A 24733-nucleotide genomic window follows, 5' to 3' on the forward strand; every position below is an offset into this window, starting at 1 on the left:
TTAATGTCCTGTTGACGCAAGTCTGTTGTTTTTGTGGTCCTTTCTGCAGGGAACAGAGTTTCACCCAAAGTACACTGGAGAAAACTTGACATGTACTGTAGAGGGCTTGAAGAGAAGCACACAGTATAAATTCAGGGTGAGTCAATTCAGCAGTTTTGTCGCAGTGTTGCAGCAAAAATCGAGCCTCATCAGACTAGGCAATGTTTTTAGGCAATGTTTATCTTCTATTGTCCAATTTTGGTGAGCCTGTGCGAATTGTAGCCTTAGTTTCCTGTTTTTAGCTCACATGAGTGGCACCCGGTGTGGTCTTCTGCTGCTGTAGCCTATCCGCCTAAGGGTTGGATGTTTTGTGCTTTCAGAGATGATCTTTTGCATACCTCGGTTGTATCGAGTGGTTATTTGAGTTACTGTTGCCTTTCTATCAGCTCGAACCAGTCTGGCCATTCTCCACTGATCTCTCTGGCATTTTGCGCCCACAGAACTGTCGCTCACTGAATAATTTTTTTTTCCCAACGATTTTCTGTAAACCCTAGAGATGGTTGTGCATGAAAATCCCAGCAGATCAGCAGTTTCTGAAATACTCAGACCAGTCCGTCTGGCACCATCAACCATGCCACATTCAACATCACTTAAATCACCTTTCTACCCCATTCTGTTGCTTGATTTGAACTGCAGCAGATCGTCTTGACCATGTCTACTTGCTAAATGCATGTAGTTGCTGCCATGTGATTGGCTGATTATAAATTTGCTTCAACAAGCAATTTTACTTAATTAAGTGGCCTGTATACAGTAGTTAACAAAACTAAAACCATGAAACTGATATCATTTTTTTAAATAAAATAAATTCTATAGTATTAAATGCTAAACAAATATTTTTACTTTAGTTTTATTTAACTAAATATTAATAATTAAATATTTAAAATAAGAATATATTATTTTGTAATAATATTAACATCAAAACAACACCCAACTAAATATCTACAATTTTAAAATTAATAATAATATTAATAATACAAATAGCATAATAATAAAAATAATAATTTTCCCAGAGATGGGTTGCGGCTGGAAGGGCATCCGCTGCGTAAAACGTGCTGGATAAGTTAGCGGTTAATTCCGCTGTGGCGACCCCAGATTAATAAAGAGACTAATCCGAAAAGAAAATGAATGAATGAATAAATAAATAAATATTAATAATAATAGTAATAATAATAATAAATAAAATAAGGTGTGACGTGGTGGCGCAGTAGGTAGTGCTGTCCCCTCACAGCAAGAATGTCACTCACAAGTCACCCACAAGTCCAAAGACATGCACTGTAGGTGAACTGGGTAAGCTAAAATTGTCCATAGTGTATGTTGTGAATGAGAGTGCGTGGGTTCCCAGTGATGGGTTGCAGCTGGATGGGTAAAACAAGTTCTGAATAAGTTGGCGGTTCATTCCACTGTGGCGACCCCAGATTAATAAAGGTACTAAGCTGAAAAGAAAATGAATAAATGAATAATTAAAATAACAATAAAAAAAATCTAATATTAATAAAAATAGTGATGCCAAAATATTATTGGTATAATGCTAATACACAAAAACTGATGTGGCCTAACAACTAAAATGCTAATTATACTGCATTATTCCTTTTTATGCATGTACATTTATAATATAATACATTTCCTGATGATTGTCTCACATCTCTGCCATAACACCATGGTTACCTACCAGTAAATCCATGGTAAATGTAAGTGATTCGTGAAGTGAAAAGGATTGTTGTTTTACCTTGTTTTCTGCATCAGTACTGTTGAGATTGTCCTAAACAAGTTCAAACAACCGAGACATTAATGTTTGTATTGGAAAACACAAACTACTCGATCTGAATCTTAAAAAGAGACTTAAAAGCTTAAAAAGATTGGAAAGCTCATGTTTCCAATGTATCCAAATAGATTTGCAATTTGTAATGCTCGAAAATACCAAACAGGCTGACTTTTCTGTTTTGTGGAGCATAATGCTTTCTGTGATGTACTGGTCAAGAATTATTTGCCATGTCGTACCGACCTAAAGCATGTTGTACTAATTATTATGAGGTCATACACAGTGTTCTAATGAGTAGCAAATCGTGTGCTGCATTTACGTGACACATGCTCTTCACAGGCACTCAGTGTTTTGTTTACCTGTGTGGGAGAGTAACTATATGTACAGGAAATCTGACCAATTAAGATCATCATGCATTGTTAATTACTGCAGTAACATGCTTCTCTCTGTGCTCCACTGACTCATGCCACCGTTGCTTTGTTTTCACTCACATTTTCTTCAGCCACATTCATAGAAAGAATTCATTCGGAGTGAAGCGCAGCCCACGTGAAGCGCTGCAGTGATGCATTGAGTGGCTCAGGCTTAAGTGCTTTCATAATTAACAGTAATTCCTCTGAATGGCGCGCACATCTCTTGGGTTTTTAGATTTTTTTTGGAAGTGGAGGCGTTTATTAAAGTTGCAGGTGCACATAATGAGTGTGTGTGAATGTGTTATGTCATTACTACTACATTTGTGAACAATTGTTTGCTTAAAGAAGCTCTTTATTAGGATATTGTGTTGGTTTCTATTATTGTGTGCTTTTATATTCATAAAGGTGAGTCTCTTTAGTGTTTTAGGTGTTGGTAGTCATGCATTTCTATTATTTGACACTATTTGAAATCTGAATTGTTTTTAATTATTTAAATATTGTTAATGGTTTTACTAAATCCCGTAGTTTGGGTTTTTGAGATTGGTTAAATAGCAGTGTTTTTATTGGGATTTGTCATTTTGGGAATTGTTGTTATGAGATTTGTCATTTTGGGGTTGGTCAAAAAGTAGTTTTTGTTGAGATTTGTCATTTTGGAATAGGTTAAATAATAATTTTTGTTGGGATTTTTCAATTGGTGATTGGTTAAATAGTGGTATTTATTTAGATTTGTCATGGAGGATGTTTTTTTTTAGCAGTTTATATTGGGATTTGTCATTTGGGATTAGTCAAATAGTAGTTTTTGTTGGGATTTGTCATTTTGGAAATGGTTATATAGCAGTTAATATTGGGATTTGTCATGTTGGGATTAGGTAAATACTAGTTTGGGTTGGGATTTGTCATTTTGTAATTGGTTAAATAGCCGTTTTTGTTGGGATTTGTCATTTTGGGATTGGTTAGTACTTTTTTATTGGGATTTGTCATGTTGGGATTGGTTATATAGCAGATTTTGTTGGGATTTGTCATGTTGAGATTGGTTAAATAGTAGTTTTTGTTGGGATTTGTCATGTTGGGATTTGTTAAATAGCAGTTTTTATTGGGATTTGTCATTTTGTGATTGGTGAAATAGTAGTTATTGTTGGGATTTGTCATGTTGGGATTGGTTAAATAGTAGTTTTTGTTGGGATTTGTCATTTTGGGATTGGTGAAATGGTAGTTATTGTTGGGATTTGTCATTTTTGGGATTGTTAAAATAGTTATTGTTGGGATTTGTCATTTTGGGATTGGTGAAATAGTAGTTATTGTTGGGATTTGTCATTTTGGGAGTGTTTAAATATTTTTTGTTGGTATTTGTCATTTTGGTATTGGTGAAATAGTAGTTTTCATTGGGATTTGCCTTTTTGGGGTTGGTTAAATTGTAGTGTTTTTTTGGATTTGCCATTTTGGCATTGGTTATAGTAGTTTTATTGGGATGTTTCATATTGGGATTGGTAAAAAAAAAAAAAGATTTTTCATTTTTAGGCTCAATTGCAATGTATTATATTGTGATTTGTCCTTTTGTGGTTGACAAGTTATGTTTACTTGGATTTGTCACTTTGTGATTGGTTTAAAGGTTTAAATGGCATTTCTTTTATTGTGATATGCCATATTGGAATTTGATTACTTTTTTGGGATTTGGCTTTTAGGTTAAAGTAGATTTATGGTCATTTGCCTGCCATAGGATTGGTCATAAAGATTTGATTTGGGACTTGTCATTATGGGATAGATTTAAAAGCAGTTATATTATGATGGTCCTTTTTTAGGATTGTGTTTATTGAGATACTTTGTAACAGGTAAAAAAAGTTGTTAGTGACTGGCTAAAAAGTGGTATTAATATAATTTAAATACCCATATGAGTAAATTTTGTCTTAAATCAAGCAATTTGCAGATTTAACAATGTTTTGTGTATAAACAGTTTTGTTTTTGTCTTACAGCTTATAGCCTCTAACATGGAGGGCAGAAGCAGTCCCAGTGAGGTGCTGGTGTGTAACACCAGTCCAGACAAACCCGGCCCCCCCTCCAGACCCTGCATCAGTGGCTCTGTCAGACCCTACAGCTTCAGTGTCAAATGGGGTATGGCATGTTTGTGCAGATGAAAGCTTCAGTTGCAGCATTTTCTGAATTGGTTTCTGGCTGTGAAGGAAATTGGAAATCTACATTGTTTGAAAGCAAATGCAGTTTGTTGTGCAGTTGAGCCTGACCTTTTAAATTATGAAGTCAATAAATATCTGCAAGTATTTATTTATTATTGGTAATGTAAAACAATTAAGTTAAAAGTAGAAATTTGGAAATATGCATACAATGTGTGATGTACTTCAGTAGTGCCGTTGCTTTATATCTATCTGACATGGTCTTCATTTTGATGTGTTTATTTGTGATGCGCCCTTTGTTTTTTTCTATTTTCCAATGCATTCATTGTTTGTAAAGGCAAGCAGGTTGAGGCCTGCCATTGTATTGTGTTCTTAGCATGACAAATCCCACTTTATTTCCTCACAGTAATGAACCAAATAGTTGATTTCTGCTGATGTAAGGACAGATTCCTAAAACTCAGTTTAGACTCTGAGAGTTTTTTTACATCAATGCAATGGAATTGTACCTTCATGAGGTATTATACCAAATTATTTAATTGATAAATCAAGCTTTAGGTTTTAACTCTCACTGCAGCAAAAAACTACTAAAGTTCCTTCTCAATATGAGGAAAAACTGCATTTTAAATGGCAAGTTACCAAATTCCAATATTTTTGGATCTTTTGGGAATCACAACCATATTTAGTCAGTGTCTCATTTTAAGAGTTTTGTTGTGCTAAGGAACATGTTTTTATGGTAAACACATGTCCTTATGTTCATATTTCTAAAAGTCTGTCTGTATTGTACCTCTGCAGATCCTCCACAAGACAATGGCGGTTCCGAAATCTTGACATACCTCTTGGAGATTTCAGAAGGAAATTCTGATGGTATGTAACAGTGCTGGTAACCATCTACCTACATGTTTATGGAAAGTTGTGTTTGTCCTTGGCAACTGTTGTCTCAGTTAAATCATGATTATCACAATAAATCTTTCAGATCAACATAGATAATTCCCTAATCTTCTTGTACTGCCAGTGAAATTAATAAATAACTAATTTATTTATTTTTGCTTTTCGATCAAGAGAAAGTAGGAAATATAGTAGAAATAAGGAAAAAAAAAACTACAAAATGGGAGAAAATGGTTTTGTATACTTAAAGCAGGTCTAACAATAAACGAGAAAAACAGTACAAAACAAAAGCAAAAAAATTTTTTTTTAAATGTATATGTAATTATGCAAGGTGTTGATGTGTGGTATGAGTCTGAAATGTACATTTATAAATCATTTATATTTTTGATGTTGGAAAAGATTGATTAAGGAGAAAAGGAAAGAATATTATATAAGAAAATTAACAATAATATGGAAATGAATGTTAATGATTTAAAGACAATTCTCATTATATATATTAAATAAAAAAGGAAACAATTTTTAAAAATAGAATGAGACATGAAGTAAAGAAAATGAATAAATAAATATATATATATATATATAGATATTATATGTTAACAGAGAAGGTAACATAATGCGAATGAGAAAAAGGACTATTGATATTGAGAAAAGTCTTGCAATGGACTGTTGAGAACAGTTATATATGGTCTGTCTGACTGAGTGAGTGTTGAAAAGTGTTTGCTCTGTGAAATTTTAACTCTTTGATGCCTTTGCAGCAAATCAGTGGGACATTGCGTACAGTGGTCCTGCCACAGAGTGTGAGTGTGAGGACTTGAAACCCGGCACATTGTACAGACTGCGCACCTGCAGCATCAGCACAGGTGGCCACAGCCAGGTAACACATCTACAGTACAACAGCTTACATCACGCTTCAGAATACTTGATTCATACTGACAAAGATGCCCAGGTATATTTGGCCTATGCTTCAATTGTTTGAGGAAGATATACAAAAAAAATCATAATCTAATTTTCTAAGAATACTTACCTTGTAGTTGTGCTTACACTTTTCTCTGAGTAACTTAAAAGTCTGTCTTCTTTTTCAATTAGTTTTTTTTACATGATGTCTTAGAAATAGAAAAAAAGGTTTTAGAATGCCAAATAAAAAGTGCGATTAAACCTCATGTTTAGTAATGTACTTCATATTCACTTAATATACTGTTTCAAAATATCCAAATAGACTAAATAGAAACATAGCTTTGCAGTAAACTTAGTGCAATGATAAAATGTTACTTTATGTACTATAAATTCACTTACAAGTATAAAAAAAACTATGAAACTAGTAGTGTACTGAGCATATGCTTCAAAATAGTTTTCTTAAGCTATAATTTGTTTAATTGGTTTCAGTAAAATCAGTAAAAAAAAAAAAAAAACTAAATTTAAAATAGTAAGGCTACTTGTTGCACATATTTTTTGAGTTGACTCAATTTTAACCCACGTACTGCACTTGACTCGGTTTAAGGTTATTCAATTAAGAAAGTTGCCACGCAATGCAAGTTGAGTCAACTTTTTTTACAGTGTTGTAGCTGCAGTACAAGTGGAAAACAAAGTTGTTAACTTCTAAAAGATAGAAAGTTAACTACTGTTATGCTTGTTTTCACAGTGTAGTCTCATGTATTACTGAAAAAAGTACAAATACACTGTGTACTTAAATACTTACTATATAAAGTACTCTTTAAAATACTTGAAATTTACTTAAGTATGCTTTATAAAATTAGCTTTAAACATTTATGTTATAATACACGTAGCAAACCTTTTTATTCTTACGGAAATCTCGGCTGCACAGGAGAAGAAAAAAAGTATAATTCAAAAGCACAGACAGTGATTCATTTTACAGTGTTTATTGGCCACCAAAAACATTCATGGTGCAGGGTGAGTGGATTTAATAACTGTTTGACCCTTCTTTAGCAGCAGTAACCTCCATTAAACCTCCAAATGTGACTGTGCACAAAGTTCAGGAGAAATTTTCAACCGTTTTAGTTCAGCAATATTGTTGAGGTGTCTGCTAGTAGTTGCTCTTTATGCATTTCAGCAGTGACATTTTTATTTTTAAAAATAAATTGTTGCTTGTTTGATGTTAAAGCAGACTGTGTTGTGACTTAAGACGTCAAAGATAAACTTTTTTTTTTTTGTTCATAGAAATTCAGACTAATACATTATGAATGATAAGTTTAGGACTGGCAATATTAAGATTCTTAAAAGAAGTTTCGGTAACACTTTACAATAAGGTTCATTAGTTAATGCATTTACTAACATGAACTCATCATGAGCAACACATGTACAGCATTTATTAATCATAGTTGAACATTTACTAATGCATTATTAACATCCAAGTCCATGCTTGTTAACATTAGTTAATGCACCATGAGTTAACATGAACTAACAATGAACTACTGTATTGTCATTAACTAATGTTAACTAACATGAACAAATACAGTGGTAGATGTATTGTTCATTGTTTGTTCATGTTAGTAAATGCATTAATTAACATTAACTAATTAACCTTATTGTAAAGTGTGACTGAAGTTTCTTATGCTCACCAACATCACATGCAATAAATCTCACTGTTAACAGTTGTTAGTTATAGTTAATGATATTTGGATGCGTAGTCTTGGGTATAGATGTGTAATTCATTCTTGTATCCCTGCAGTGCTCTGAGAGTCTGCCTGTACGTACACTATCTGTAGCTCCAGGACGTTGTCTGCCTCCCAGAATTGTGGGTAAAGCCAAACACAAAGAAGTGCACTTACAATGGGGTGAGTTTCTCTGAATTGCATAAACCCACTGCATAATTCTTTTCTCTCTTTTATACGTTTCTTTCAGTTCCTGTGAGATCAAAAGCATGTATCAGTTGGTATCAGTATGTTAGTCCTAAGGATATCTACCTGATACCTTCCGGTAGGGTGCTTAGAACTTCCATCAAGATTTGTCATCAGCCAGAGCACCGTTTCTTAACTGGGTGTCAATACTGTTTTCAGTGTCTTACAGAGTTTTTTTGTGATGCAAAACTTTAATTTTGAAAGAAAGGCGTTTGTTAAGATTGTTATGCTTCTGTCAAATGCGGTTCAAGTACGAGAGAAAAACGCTTTCTTAATTCAGTGTCTGCTGCCAGATCAGATGCTGAAATATAGCGTCACCGTTCCCGACCTGTCAGCTGTTATAATGTAATCCATGGTTCTTCAATGCACACACACAAACACACAATACCACACTGTGTTATAAAGAGCACATCCTATTACTGGCATGAAGCAGATATGGAAGTCGTGTAATTACCAAAAATTACCATTAAAAGCACGTCACTGACACTATTTTGGCTGTTTTGCATGTTGATTGTAATTGGGAGCAGTTATGTTTCATTAAGCTAGTTTGTGTTCAATGTGTGTTACTGGGACAGTACTGGCTACGTGTCAATCATTTTTGTTGAATTACATTTGTTTGGGCTGGTTGTATATTTGAAAGAAAGCGAAAATGTTGACTTCAGCGATGACAAGGCTTCATTTAAACGGCACAAGATGCCATCTGACAACGAGAGAAAAATACCTCCCAGCTGTTGTTTTCCATCCCATTAGATTTCTTTTTTAAATGATCAATCCAGGAGGTGGCGCTGATCGACAGCAGTGTTAGTTCAAAGACATTAAAAGCAAGTAAAATAAATTAAAACTATCGTCTCAAAGCTGTCCGTATGTGACTCTTTACAGGCATCAGCTACCAACCTGAAGTTCAAAGCATCCTCCTTATGCATAAACGCAAAGCATAATGGGTAATTTTGTGTTCCAAGAAAAAGGTCTATAAGCTCGAGTGTACTCCAAAACAGTGGAAAAACTTTGCATTTAGAAGATATAAACATTCAAAGCTTCCAGTTTGTCACTTCTGACATATTTTTGGCATCACCTTATACTTCAGCTTCACATCAAATCTTCTGACAATCAAATGGTCTCTAGCATCTAACATGACCCATACCGTTTGAGATGCCTCTCATTTGCTTTTCATTTAGTGTGCTTGAACCATTCTCACTGGCTGAGCTGTGATTAAAAAAAAAAGAAAAGAAAATAAATGATTGGCTGTTTTTTTAAAGAGGAGGAGCTACTCTACAGTATGCACAGCTCTGTCTAAATGTTTCAGTAAGAATAAAATACACACATCGAACAAAAATGCATAGTTCCAAGCACTTCACTTGACCATTAACAAGAAATTTTAATGATTTAACCTCTTTATAATGATATCAACATCTGCAATACAATGACATACAGTGCAATATCAGTTGTTGTATCAAGATACAGCATTGATCTTAGCCTAAAAATCTATATTTTCCCCTTATTTCCTCCATTTTCTTCAAAATGTCATACTCAAATCACAACTTGCACATATAGTCTAGTTTTAGACTGTAATGATGCTTTTAAAGTGCGCTTTGCACAGTGAGTTCCTGTGCCAGAGCTATTGGTTGGAAGTTAAAGACTGAACACCTTTAGCACTTACAGTAAACACCCTGTTTCTGATCCATTGGAGCATCATTGTAGACCTGCTGATTCAAGAGTTTCTAGCCTAACACTGGATATTCAGGCCTTCGGTCAGAAAGCAGAAGTTGTAAAGCTGCAATTTTCTCTGCTTGAAAAGAACCTAAAATCCTTTGCTTTCGTCTAAAAGATGAAATGAGGCTGTAATTTTTGGTGCTGGACTGAAGTGCTTTATGTGTGTGTGTGTGTGTTATTTCAGACTGTCCTTCCTCTGAAGGGGCATGCGAGGTGAGCGAGTACAGTTTGGAAATGAGGGAGGGAGTGATGGAGCCAGCTGAGGTCTATCACGGTTCAGATCTGGAGTGCACTGTGGGTAGTTTGCTCCCCGGCGCCACCTACAGCTTCCGCCTTCGTGCTGCCAATGAGGCAGGGGTGAGTGAGGCTTGAGAGTTTGTCATGCAAAATATATCATGAAGTCTAGTCCCAGACTAAAAGTGCTATAGGTCTGACCTATTTTAGCTGAAAGTTGCGTTGCTTTTGTTTTGTCTCAAGAGGGACACCAGTAATGTTTTAAGCACATTTTGTAAGAATTACTTGCGTGTTCTGATTGACTATGAACTATGGCCTAATCCTGGCTGAAATTGTTTTACGCTGAGTACTTCTTCAGTATTTCTTTTCACTAGCCCATAGTTAAAAATACACAAAACTAATAATATTTTGGTATTTGACAAGTCACTGAAATTATTAATGCTCATCATTATTAATCATCTAAACTAGCCAATCATTATTTTAATCTGTCTGGAATGAGAGGAATCAGTCTAATCATGAATAAAATCTAATGTATGCAATATGAAATCACAACTGCGAGTCATTTTTTGTCCCATATAACTTCTCATGATTAAATGTGATTAATGATAAAGTATGTTTTTATGAGAGGTCATAATTAAGAGAGAAAAATTTGAAATTTACAATTCATATGAGTGATAATTGACATAAAAAATGAGTTACTAAATATTTACAATGAGATAAAATGGATGGAATGTCATACAGCTTAATTAACAGGTGACTCAAGAAGATGGATTTATGATATAAAAGGTATAAATTAAGTCAAACGACAACTATTTACACAAAATGAAAAGAATTAAGATGAAGTTATAATTTATTTAAAGTGCAAATTATGAGAACTTTTAGAAATATTGAAGAAATGGTTATTAACAGAAAAGTTCAGATATTTTTTGCAAAATTATGACAGTCATTAATGACAAAAATCTAAATTGAGAAGTCATAATTGTGACATTTATGTAGAAAATTTAGCAGAAATGAAAGTTGATTAATCATAATATTGAATCTCATAATTTCAGTTAAATTTTGTCTCCTAATTTACAAAAAAAAAAATCGTTTTTGGTCCCACTTTATATTAAGTGACCATAACTATTATGTACTTACTCTAAAAAAATATTCATTTAAAAATTACAGCTAAAAATTAAAAATGCAATGTGCTTCTAGTGTAAATGTCTGTTTAAATGTTATCCTTATGCTTGATTAAATATCTGCATGTAATTACAACGGTAATTATTTCTGTAATTACGTTTAGAATTTCGCTGTTGATCCATCTCTTACACCATAACCCACCCTGAAACCTACCCAGATTACCAAACCTGTCCATAGCCCTACCCTTATGCCATCTCGGGTCATACTGTAAATGTGTTCTGCAATTTACATTAGCAACACATTAAGTACATTGTATTTATATTTTGAATTAAGTACGTATTAGTTAAGGACACTTGATAAAAAGTGGGACCCTGGTTTTTATTATATCTTCCACACAAATATTTCTATCTTACCCAAGGTTTTCTTTCTTTTAGCTGTTTGGGGAATCAGGGATTAGCTCTATATGTCTTCTGTGATATAGGAGAAACTATCCTCTGTTACACTACACTGTGTCTCTTTTGCAGAAGTGTTAATGCAAAATTTAGAGTAAGCACTAGAGCCAAAGGAGTGAACCTAATCCCTTTCTGTTTACTTTTCATTGTTTGTGTGAGGCGAACTCCCACAAGTAAAGAATCAATGCGTCTCGCATCACTTTGCAGTACTGGAAACATGTTTTGATTTCACAAGGATATAATTCAAGATTGTCTTGGTCTTAAGTGGTTTATTTTGTTTTCACATTTTATCCTGATTGAAATTCGCGTAGATGCATTTGGGGCAATTCATGTCATGTGTTGAATGTTAATATGGACTTCTCTCTCTCGTATTCCTCACAGTATGGTCAGTTCTCCGACCCAACAGAAATAACAACTGCAGCTGGTCCTCCAAGCCAGTGTGCGGCACCATCCCTCACCTTAATCTCCAATACATGTGTGCTGATCAGCTGGGAGGTAATTTGTTATATTTATTAAAACACTAATAAGTAGTGCTGTCAGTCAAATCGAATATAACCAAAACCTCACACTTTTTTAATTTAATTGAGAATAATCCTACCTAACAGCTTTTTATTTTAAAATATATTATTGCATTGCAATAATTTCATATTCGATCTTCTAATTAATGTACAAACCACACAAAGTCTGTACATTAGCAGTATTGGAGGAGTTCAGATGCATTTGATGCAAGCGTTTTCTTCTAAAATCTGCATTTTTTCCTCATGTTTATGTTCAGTTAATTCACTTTAAAAAGTCAAGTCGAGCTTTATTGTCATTCCGCTACATGTGTGGATGTACAGAGGAATGAAATGTCATGTCTCACAGGACAGTGGTGCTACAATGATATTTAAAAAAATCTAGCATAACTAACATAAACTATAAGATACTTAACTATACAAATAATACAGGCTATACATGTACTGTATTTGTTACATGAAACTGAGCAATGTTGTGCAGGATATTGTGCATGAGAGGTATTAAAGGTTTAAAATTGGGCAAAATATTGTGTGTTAGATCCACCCAATTTCTTCCCGTGTTAGCTCCACCCAATATCTGCCCCTGTGTTAGCTCCACCCAATTTCTGCCCCTGTGTTAGCTCCACCCAATTTCTACCCCTGTGTTAGCTACACCCAATATCGGCCCCTGTGTTACATCCACACAGTTTCTGTCCCTGTGTTAGCTCCACCCAATTTTACCCTTATTTTTAGCACTATTAAACAAAACCTATTAATCAAATGTGCTAATGTGCTCATTTTGACAGCAATAGTGCTAAGAGATAGATCTCGCATTAACATATTCAAATTCAATATAGAAATACAGTCAGTGCCGACCTTCAGATACCACTTTGATTCATACCACCCTATGATTTATCATGTCTTTCTTTCTCTCAGAGTCCAGAGAGCTCAGGGGCCGATATTTCCGAGTACCGCCTGGAATGGGGCAGAGAGGAAGAACCCATGGAGCTGATCTACTGCGGCCCTGAAACACAGCGCGAGATCTCAGACTTGACACCCGCCACGCATTACTACTGCAGACTACAGGTAGCACAGCCGATCAGGCCTTCATCTCACTTAGGTCACATTTATTGTTCAGCAATAATTTTTAAAGTGTGGAGCAATTACAAATAAACAAAAGATTATTAAAACTAAATTCTTTAATTATTTCCTTCTGAAATGTGCAATGCCATTGAGTTTAAATCATTTTATTTTATTATTTATTCACGCTTTGTTTTAAGATGTTCTTGTTACAGTTTACGTGAACATTTTAACCCTTATTTACATGGTTATAGTAAAATAGTTTATAGTAAAATGGTTATAGCTAATAGTTTTATGTTCAATCCACTTTTTTTGTAAAAACGAGTAAATTAACTTAATCCTTTATGTTGTCCCAACACAAATTAGGATTAAGGTTAAATATTTTGTTAACTGTATGTAATAATGCATAATATACTGTTATTACTATAGTAAGAACATGTAAACTATTAAAAAATGACACTGCAAATCAATGTTTTAGATGTTTCTTTGTCATTCTTTTTGTCATTCATTTGTCTTTTTATTGTCCTTCATTCGTTCGTTCGTTCATGTATTCATTAATTAATTCATTTATTCGTTCTACTCCAGCATCACAACTCAAACTAAAATTAGAAACTAGTTGAAACTTGAATTGGATTTTCTTTAAGAATCTAGCATTCGCTCTTCAGACCGTTTTAGCTATTTTAGTCAGTTAATTATGAGCAGAGTTGTAAAAGTGTGACAGGAGAAGTTGAAAAGAACAATGAATTGTGCCCCTTCATTAACTGCATCATCTTGCGCACTGAGGCTGTAAAAAGGTTTAAGTCATTATGCTTTAAATATATGAGCTGGTGACAGTCAGGGCAAGATTATATTAAATGACAAGTTTAATATGAGGATTAACGATATATTGGTCACTGTAATAGTTTTTAATTTATTGGGAAATATAGTCATGTAGCTCAATGGGAAAAAAAAAAGAAGTGGAATGAGATACAAAAATAGTTAGAGTATATATATATATATATATATATATTTTTTTTAATTAAACTAAAGAATATATTTAGAATTGTATGCTGATAAACAAGACATAAAAATTGTCAAGAGTAAGTGTATGGTCTCTTAATTCTTAAGCTGACATTTACTATTATTTCACAGAACTGTCAGTGAATTATAAGATTTAATTGTGATTAACAGCTGTGACACTATTAAAGTAAATTTTCAGTGAAAGGAAACTAAAATTATTATATTGCAAACTTGTCTGGATGCCATTATTCAGTGTCATTATCATTTACTGATTGTTTTGAGAAAACAAACAAGTTAAATTCAATAAACGTACAAGACTTTTAACATTATTAAATGTCCTCATGAGTCTCTCAATTTGAAACAATGGATCTCAAAATCATTTGATGAAAGGGTTCAAATAAACAAAAGCTGAAAGCTATAGAATTATTAAGACCTGAATAATTTTTCTGACGAACAGTGGGCATTTTATCTGCAGGACAAACAAGGGACTCATGAATAATAATCACAAAAAAAGAAATTTCATTGATCCTTTAAGAATCAAGTGTATGCAAACTTTTGCAAGTATTATTATTACAGTATTATTTTCTATTGTGAACAACATAAAAGCATATTTTACAATGTGTGGAGTATTGTATTCAGGCAAGTACTGATTAAAAAATAACACTCATTTTGTATGATCTCTTCTAAGACCTGTTTACACCAAGCACAGTAACTATGAATATAACAATAAACATTTTCGTCCATGCTGACAAACAGTTAAATAAAATAAATGATTATAAAAACGATTGTAGTATAAAAAGAATTGTTTTCTTGTTAGTTTGTTTGTTTTTTTGTGGCACATTGTAACCAACAGATATCTTCAGTTTGCTACTAGCGCATCTGACCTGTGAATTTTCATTTAAAAATGTGTTTATCTAATCAAGCAAATGTAGAGATCATAGTCAGTGTGGGAAAATAAAAACAACAAATTATTACCAAGCAGTTTCAAAATTAAAAAGTTTTAAGCTGAAATTAGCTTAGGATACTGAAGTAGCTTTATATTTATACTTTTTTGCCAGCCTTGCTTAAATAACTTCCATATATGTCAGTGTTTCATCAATTAATAGCTGAGAAAAAAAATTCGGAAAGTGATCCCAACAATATAGTTTGTCTACATTGCTATAGTTGTGGTCGGGACTTTGCTGTTGTTTTACATTTCGAACCGCTTTTAAAACTCTTTATAGTCATCATGCTTGGTGTGAGCGTGTCATTACTTCTTTAAACTATTTAGAGTTTTGCAGATTCTGCAAGGTTTATGCAAAACAAATCTTTAGTTTAAGTTCCAATTCTAACTATTAACTATTATCCACCTATAATAAAGAAATTGTTTATTTATTAGTAATATTCAGAATGATTGCATTCCACATCCCTTATCCTACCAGCACCAAAACCCAACTACTACTATGATAACTAATTAATAAGCAGCCAATTAGTACCTAAGCTAAAAGTCATTGTTAATGGTTTGTTAATATTGAGGATTTCATCTCAAAATAATGGGTGTCCCCACATCTCTTATTAAAGCAAATTGACCTTTCGTCTTGTGTTTTAAGGCAGCGAATCAGGCAGGTGCAGGACCCTACAGTGAGCATGTGTGCTGTCAGACACCCGCCACAGTGCCCGATCCGGTCTTAGTGCTGTCTGTACTGGAGCATGACCCCACCGACAGCGGCGTCTACTCGCCCTCCACGTGCCTGGCTTTGAAATGGGACGAGCCCTGCAACAACGGAGCCGAGATCGTGTCTTACACTCTTAAAATGGGAGAGCAGCTCATCAGCCTGAGCAACAGCACCTGCCATGTCCTGCAAAACCTTCAGCCAGACACTGAATACAGGTATGTGCAGAACCAACATGCTTTGAAAGGTCATTTAATCTCCATGTTCGATAGTTAGTTTCTAACATGGAATGCTATTAAACATGTGAATGATAAAACTGTTCAGTAAAAGGGGGAGGAGGTGAGACACACAATGCAACAGAATCTTTGAACTCAGACGGTTTTATTTCCCTCATTGAGTTGAAAGCATAAATAGCTTCCCACAAAGGCAGTCTGCAATTCAGTATTATGCACAACAAAAGTTCTACTATAGATGGTTTTGTAAGCTCACAGTTGGAGTGTGTGATATTTATCATCTACAATAAAATTATAATTGGAGTTCGATCAGTGTGTGTAAGCTGATATTGTCAAGTATGTCATTTGCTTTTCTCTGAGTTTAGAAGCATTTACTGCACGACGAAGCCTACTATAATACAGTTAGAATGACTACATTATGCAAGCTCTGTAAACCTGACATGTCTTCGTATGGTATTTTATATATTAGTGATATCACACAAGCAAGAGTTTTCCTGAATGTTGTAATTGTATACACAATATTGTCTTTCATTTTGAGGTTTAGACAAATAATTCTAAAGGCAGAATATTTGTGCAACATTACTATTTATTTCTAAAACAATCAATCCATTAAAAAAATCTGATTAAAAGAAGTCAGTTTTTGAAGAGTCAGTGATTCATATAAATAAAACAGCCATTATGAGAAAATCATTTAAATCAGTGTTTCTCAACCACGTTCCTGGAGGCCCACTAGCACTGCATGTTTTAAATGTCTCCTTTGTCTGTTAAACCCATTACAGGTCTTTCAGTCTCTGCTAATGAGCTGATGATCTGAATCAGGTGTGTTTTTTTAAGGAGACATGGAAAATGTGCATAGCTGGTGGTCCTCCAGGAATGTGGTTGAGAAACACTGATTTAAATATCAGATTAAGTGAACCACTTATTAATACAGGGACTTGCTGCCACCTACTGACAGTTTAACTCTAAAAATTTAATGCACATACACAGGCATTTCATATTTGTGTTCGAAATAAAAATATACATTATAATATGTACAGTACATGGTTACATCTTTAAACATTTTTACCTTTTATTTTGTATTATGCCCTTACAAGAAGGGCAAAAACATATTCCAAACAGAAACTGTGAATGCATCTCCCACTTATACCTTCTTCAGTTTATACAAAAGTTTTTCTTCTCCTTTATGATTGTGAGTGTCAGCATCAAGGCTTTTAAAACAGTGGTTGCCTAGCAACATAAAAAGAGCAGCCCACTGCCCTTATTTCTAAAGACACAAAAAGGTAGTGCGGTGTGCTTTGCATTTTCTGAAGTGAAGAGTGCGTTCATTATAAAATCTTTACAATCTCATTCAGCTCAACAAGTTGTCATCCCTGACCCTGACATCAGATTAGATTAAACAATCAACTATTACATCTCAACAATCATTGTTTGGCAAATCTCAAGACCTTATGCCAATCTATTTCAAAATGATTCTGCTATTGTGAAGTCTGAAACCAACATTACAGCTATTAGGAAAAATTTTAATGTACCATTACTTACCAAAAAAGATGTGTATTTAGTAATTGTTTAAGGCCATTTGGCATCCTTTACCTTCTCATCAGTCACATGCAGTCTTAACAGTCTCAGTAATTTTGAGTGACGATTTTGTGAAATTTTGGTCGCTTTTAATGCCTTCACACTACATTTTTAATTTGAATATATCTGCATCCATTTTATGAGGTCAATCTGTCTGATGCTATGCGCGATTTGATTGGTCAGGAATTTGTTTGTTCTACTTGCCCAATCTCTGTTAATTTACACTGCTGGAATCAGCAGCTCATGCTTTCCTGAACAATTAAGTGATTTGTCTTTTCATAGGAAAATGACATGCATTCTGGTGAATAATTATTAGATAACAATAGGTCATTGATGCATTATAGCTATAATAAAATGTAACATTTTAACGACAACCCCAAACTGAGTGTGTGAGTGAGCTGGACAAACCACCTGTAGAAAGCACACTCTTTCATCTCTTTGACACTTTAACCAACACCTTCACCAGTTTTGCACATTTTCACCAGACAGGTTCTTTAAAAAACATTTTTGAAGTGTGCTTCACACAGGTGAGTGGCCTTGACCTGTAGAATCTTTTTCTCTCCATTAAAAAAATACTTCCCCTTACTCTAGCATCTTATTCTTTGAACATTAAAGCCTAGTTCACAGTACAGGATTTTAAGCCTGATTTGAGGCCGATTTGAAAGTTAACGAGCTCTCAGACAGATCGGGCTGTGATCGGGGAAAAATCTGTGGGTGCTCGGCACTCTGCAGTCTTTATGTGTGAAATACTGAAGGACGCATCCAAGAGGCTCGCTAAAGCGTCCCCGACACCTCGCAGATGAAAATCCAATATCTACAATGTTGAATATTCCAAAGCAGTCGGCCGACTTGACCCCACGTGCGGTCAGATGTAGTGACGAGCTGCAGCCAATGAGAGAGAAGGAGCTCAACAGAAACGTCTGTAATTGGCCCAAATGGGCATCGATACTCTCATATCTTTCTGCATGTTAACAGTGAAACTAGAATTCTATAACTATTATAATTACTATACTGGTCATTCTGACCATTCTCAGATAAGACGTCATATTGTCACGTCAGATTTACATTCAAAACTTCAAATGAGAAAAAATTCAAAACTCTGTATCTATCCACTTGAACCTTGCAGATGATTTAACCCGCTGAAGCATCAGCTGACTTTTTAAATGCTCCTTTAAAAGCTTGAAACGGTGTCAGTGATGTAATCAGCACACAAGCAGCCAATAGTGTTCATCGTTTTCTATCCACCGCGCTTGTTCCCGCTTTCGACAAAACTAAAAACCACCCAGCTATACAGAGTCCTCCTGACAGCCTATAACAAGCTGTCTGTATAAACATGCACACACACATACACACAGCATCAAGCAAGTGACAACAGACAGCATCACGCTCTCTCATTCACACAAATACATACGCGATATTGTTAGCCTGCCTGCTCCCGTTCAAAATACACCAGTTACCGACCGCTCGGACTTTATTCGGAAGTTTATTCCCATGCCGCAAGAAATCTGCTCTGGTCCCACGAGAATGCAGACCTCTGGTGCTTGACCCCCCTCTTGTGGATCATTTACCACAGCAACTAAAAGACACAAAATCAAGTCATGTAGTGTGAACTGCACATCGATCTGCCGATGTTTAAAATCTTGTAGTGTGAACTAGGCTTTACAGTTCATTGTATAATCATTATCTCTTGTGTGTACTGCCTCTTGTTGAATTGGTGAATGCTTCCTCAGTTGTTTCGCTTTGGACAAAAGCGGCTGCTAAATGTAAAATAAAGACCATTTCAAACCCGGCAGGTAGGAAATAATGACTAAACTACCCCGATTAATATTCAAACTAACAGTTGATAACATTATTACACAAATATACCTCTAATTAAATCTCTAAATGTGTAGTTTAGTGTCTCATCTGCAATTAAACAAACACATATACAACCAGGAACCAGTAACACTTCCAGTCTGTCCACTAGATCACTTTTTTCATCTGGTGATTCACACAAGCACTTCTTAAATTATAGTAAACTTAACTAATGGCAACTTCGCTTTCTGATTCCCTGCGAGGCGGATCCGTGTCCTGCAGAGAGTAGTTATGCTTCATCTCGACTCTCATTGGCATTCTACAGAGTTGTCCATTTCAACCAAGCCTGACGCCAAAACCACGTCACCCCCGCTGCCTGTTTCCTCCCGCAGCCCAGGATGACGGTGGGTAAACAGCAGCGTGTTAATGATGCTAATCGGACGCTAATGAAAGGAGAAGGCCAGAGGGCAGAGTTTGTGTGTGTGGATCTATGAAATGCTGTCCATAACAGGACATCTCTCACTGCATGGGGCCGCGCAGTCTCCATCAGCCAGCTTATGCAAACCGTGTTTTTGTCTGAGAGCTGTGATTATGCTCTTTAAATTAGTGACTTGCATGCAGCTGATTTTATTCCACTTTCATCCAACTTTTCATCCACTCCTGCTGATTTTTGTAATTTTCTTTTTGCCTACTCCCACTTAATTTACACTACTTTTTAAGAACGTTTGATGTCAGGAACTAGTTTTGACAGACAAGTAATACTTTTTATTCACAAATGTTTATTTTTGAGTAGCAAATCAGCAAATTAGAATGATTTCTATAAAATATTTTGTGACACTGTAGACTGGAGTGATAATGATGAACATTTAGCTTAACCCTGACATAAATATATAATTAATTATATGTATGTATGTATGTATGTGTGTATGTATGTGTATGTGTGTGTGTGTGTGTGTGTGTGTGTGTGTGTGTGTGTGTGTGTGTGTGTGTGTGTGTGTGTGTGTGTGTATATATATATATATATATATATATATATATATATATATAGAAATAAAAATAGATTAGAATATATAAAATACAAAAGGTTTTTAAATGTGTTTATTATTTATTAAAATTTACAATATTAAAGTGTTGTTTTATAAATTAAACAGCCTTATTTTTAGGATAAGTGACTTATTTTAAATCACCCCGTTATGCATTATAAAAGGTCATGTTTTGGTTTTGGGGGTCTCCATGATATGGCTGATATGCATACAAGGTCAAAAAACACTTTCATTGTCTTATAATATGCATTTATTTTTACCTATCCCAACGACTCCCATGCGATTTGTTCAGCGGTTAATTTGTTCCCAAACCCCCCTCCTTTGCATAAGACTAATCTGTGCTGATTGGTCCAATGAACCAGTCTGTTTAGCCAACTGTGTTCAGCGCGAGATGGAGAGAAACGCCCACAGTATATGGACTTTACTAGAACCATGTTAAGCTGCTTTGACACAATCTACATTGTGAAAAGCGCTCTATAAATAAACATGAATTGAATTGAATTATATGTGTGAGCCCAGTCCAAGAGTGCATTAAAGCTACGCAGTTAAACAATGTAATCACAATAATACATAAGTAATAACAATCATACACATTCTGTGTCAATCCACACAGTGGCAACATTTAAACTATTTTGAAAATTGACCGCGCCTTATTGATGTTGACAAATTCAGGCAAAAGATCCGAACAAAGGATGAATCATTCATCTGAATCCGAGTTGACTCAACCAATAGTCAAAGAATCAATGGTTTTAAACATGGTGCACGGTGCACTTTCAGATTTAAACTAAAGCTGGATATTTCCATTCAATTAGAGCTGTGTTGCACACTGCATGGATTATTGTAACCATTATTATTACATTCAAATATAAGGATTTTGTGCACATTCAAACATAAGAAAATATTAAACTTGTTTTTCCAGGAGTCACTGATCTTATTGTCAGTATCTCAGTTTCTTATTCTCATGCCATAAAACATGAAGACAACCTATATCAGCTCCATTTTTATTAGTAAAGCAGCACAAATGAAATCTTAAAACAGATAGCTGTTAGTTGTCTTTACATCAATATAAATCTATAATTTCAGACACTTCTAAAGACTTTTTTAACAGCTCTACTATTTTCTGTCTGTGTATGTTATTTAGTATTCTAGCCATGTTCAATATAGATCCATGTGTATGAGGATCAGGGTTTATTTTTTGGTTTTATGCTTGACCATTCTATTATGTCCATCTGTTGTGTTTATCTTGCTTTCAGTTTGCGTTCTCAGCCACTCATCACAGCGCCCTCAGTGTGTTTTCGTTTTCTGCTTTTGTCCATGTAACATTGACACAAATTTGCTTTATTTTTTACATATTAATTATTGGTAGCTTAGAATCAAATAATGAATAGAATTCCAACCAAAGACAGGATTGCGCTGACCGATTCCATTATCTGATAGCAGACTATCTGGTGATCTCCTGCTAGTGCTCTGACTCAACTTACTGTATAGAGGTGTAACCTCTGTTATGTACCCTGCTCAGACAAAAGAAGCTGTGTCCAGTATGTTTAACACCTCAAATCTTACTGTAAATATAGTTTGATTTATGTCACCTTGATCTCTGCTCTGATAACCATTCATGTTGAAAATGCTTAATTGTAAGTGACTTATTGATAGTTTGAAGCGATAGTATATGTTCTATACTAAAAAATGTGACTTTGGACCACAAAATTGCTCATAATTTTATTATTATCATTAGGATTTATACATTTCAGTGATCTATAATCTGTTAGGATAGGACAATATTTGGAAATATTTGGAGTTTGCCAATATTCAATAATTCAATATATCATGATAATGAACATGTACAGTATTGATATTGTGGGCACTACAAAATACCACAAATAATTGTTTATTATTTTATTTTTTTAATGGCTTTTAACTGCATTACAGCACCAAATGCTTGGAAACTTAATTGGTTAATTAACTTAAAAGTTCAAACATTAACATTTTAACATGTTAATTAGCCTACTACATGCTGAAATATTGATTGAAAATTCTGTGACTATTTATAGACCTGTTGTTCATTAACACTGTGCAGTAAGGCTTCAGTAATAGTCCAGATAACTCACAATGAGAACTTCAAAAGTTGTTATTAATCTTGGCTTATGTTAATTAGTTGATGCTTAGTATTATAGTCTGATTACAAGTCATTATCATTGTATTATTTGTTGTTAGTAACTAATAATTTAATTAGCATTTTTAAAACTAATATTAGTAACTGTAATAAATCTGACCTCACTTTTGTTTTTTGAAACTAATGTTTCGTAATGACCTATTAACTAGTGTCACCTATTGTACTTTATAATCATTTTCTATTTAAATTTGGTTGACACATTTGTTTACTCTGAACACAAATATACAATAAAGCAATGCAATAATAGTTTTTTTTTCTTATGCCTGTTAAAGTAACCCTTTTTGCAGCTTAGGACAATATTGTGTTGATACCACTTACAGTACCTTGATAAAAGCTTCAGCAATTAATTGCAGCAAAAACATTTGATAACGTCATAAGCCTAATATTTACAATTAACTAATGTATTGTAATGTGTGTTAAACTGCTACAAATGTAAATAAAATCATTGTGTTTTTTCAAATTCTCAGAGCAAAGATCAATGACTAAAGTTTGGAAGTGTAGATGTACTGAAAATATCTTTGAATTCCAAATACAGGAAACCATTCATTCACAAATGATTAAGAACAACATCATTGAAAAACAGAATAAACATACACTCGAAAAAAGTGTTGAACAAACTTAATTAAAATAATGGAAACTTTTTCCATGAAATTGAATAGTTATAAGTTATTTTAATTTATTAAGTATTTGTTGTTTCAAATTATTTTACATAAATAGAAACCAAAAGAAAAATTAGTTTCAAACAAATTATCATTTTCATTTGAATGAGCAGAATTTTGAATTATTTATTATGGTACAAACTGCACCTGCCTACAATTGACTGAGACTGATCTCAGAACTAGTATTAGCACAGCTGCGGCTCACTGAGTGAATTAACAAACAATATTGTTTTGAATGAAACTGCAAACACCCAAAACCTGAGTGCTTTTCGTCTTCAAGGTGGTAACATCAAAACTCAAAACCTCACGTGAAATTCTTTAAAATTTCTAAAACTAAGTGTGGTTTAAACTCCAACAAGTATTTTTCTTAACCCAAACACCAAAGATTTTCTCTTTTTCTTCAACTTTTCCCCTCATGTCAAGCATGCTGGGATATACACAGCAGTTACACCAACACTAATCATTCATGTTTTACCAACACAAAACAATTAAGTTGACTTCATCTTTTACAAATTTAAGTGGATTGAGCATAAAACAAATAAATTGTCCAAAAAAAATGTACAATAACTATGTAGCTTGAACAAGCAGCAACAGTATTTTTTCTAAGTGTAAACAACAGGGTTGTTAAAATATTTCCCATTTGTGTACAAATTGCCCCAAAAATGCTGTTGTCATTTCATTGAACCCTTTTTAGTGAAAAACCAGACTTCTGAACTCCCTGTAAGTGAATAAGGAGCGGATGCTTGAGGCAGACAGACGTGGTGAGACTGTACAGTCATTTGATCACTCCTAGATCGATTATGTCTTTGTCATTAGCGCCGTAAAGAGTAATGAAATCTTGCGAAAGGTTAAAGTATGTTTTGTTTTCAGTTAAATGTCAAGCAAGCGGTCTGCTGTTTTGGCAGAGCTGCAGTTCATTCCAGTCCAGACTTCAGAGCTCCATATTTTTGCTAAGCCCAAAAATTGATTTTGGTTCCATTTGATTTAATAACATGACAAGGCATTATCCTTGAATGATGGGCTGCTTCTCAAAGCACTTTCAGCCGACAAATATAAATTTGATAAAGCTGGGCAGGGTGAAAGTTAAGGAAGTTATTTGCATCTTCAAGTGAGCAAGGCTCAGCTTGACACGTCTTATCACTTCCTACACTCTGTGTGAGAGATCGACCTCTTATCTAACATTATGGCAGGTGAAGCTACAAAAAATGGGTAAAAGCAGCTATTGTCGTTAAGAGAAAGTCAATTGTTTTGATTTTAGTACAGTCAGAATTTCATTAATGGTTTAATTGTTAATCAAATAATAAATATAGTGTATTAACTTTGCATTAAAGGGTCACGAAACACCAAAACACATTTTTTGAGCTGTTGACAGTCGTATATGTGTCCCACACTGCTAAAAACACTATTAGGACACATATATTTCACTAAAAAGTGAAAAT

The 24733-nt window shown here is 34.3% G+C and overlaps 1 protein-coding gene and 1 long non-coding RNA gene across 6 annotated transcripts in view; one reads left to right on the forward strand and one right to left on the reverse strand.

The window, feature by feature from the left end:
- Positions 1-24733, forward strand: part of fndc3ba (fibronectin type III domain containing 3Ba) — a 235602-nt gene that overhangs the window by 168083 nt on the left and 42786 nt on the right. For 4 of the 5 annotated variants that reach the window (XM_087239924.1, XM_087239921.1, XM_087239922.1 and 1 more), the window contains 9 exon segments: positions 50-136; positions 4179-4317; positions 5127-5198; positions 5975-6093; positions 7906-8011; positions 9969-10141; positions 11974-12087; positions 13023-13172; positions 15755-16035. In XM_087239924.1, coding sequence (XP_087096050.1) covers positions 50-136; positions 4179-4317; positions 5127-5198; positions 5975-6093; positions 7906-8011; positions 9969-10141; positions 11974-12087; positions 13023-13172; positions 15755-16035 — 1241 coding nt within the window. 5 annotated transcript variants of the gene reach the window in all.
- LOC147846366 (uncharacterized) lies at positions 6001-11093 on the reverse strand. The gene is made up of 3 exons (XR_015478511.1): positions 9430-11093; positions 7759-9268; positions 6001-7449 (listed from the first exon to the last, which is right to left on the reverse strand). It is a non-coding gene; the product is annotated as an uncharacterized LOC147846366 (long non-coding RNA).

Source organism: Danio rerio, chromosome 2 (assembly GCF_052040795.2).
Source record: "Danio rerio strain M-AB ecotype USA chromosome 2, GRCz13ab, whole genome shotgun sequence".
Classification (NCBI taxonomy): Eukaryota; Metazoa; Chordata; class Actinopteri; order Cypriniformes; family Danionidae; genus Danio; species Danio rerio.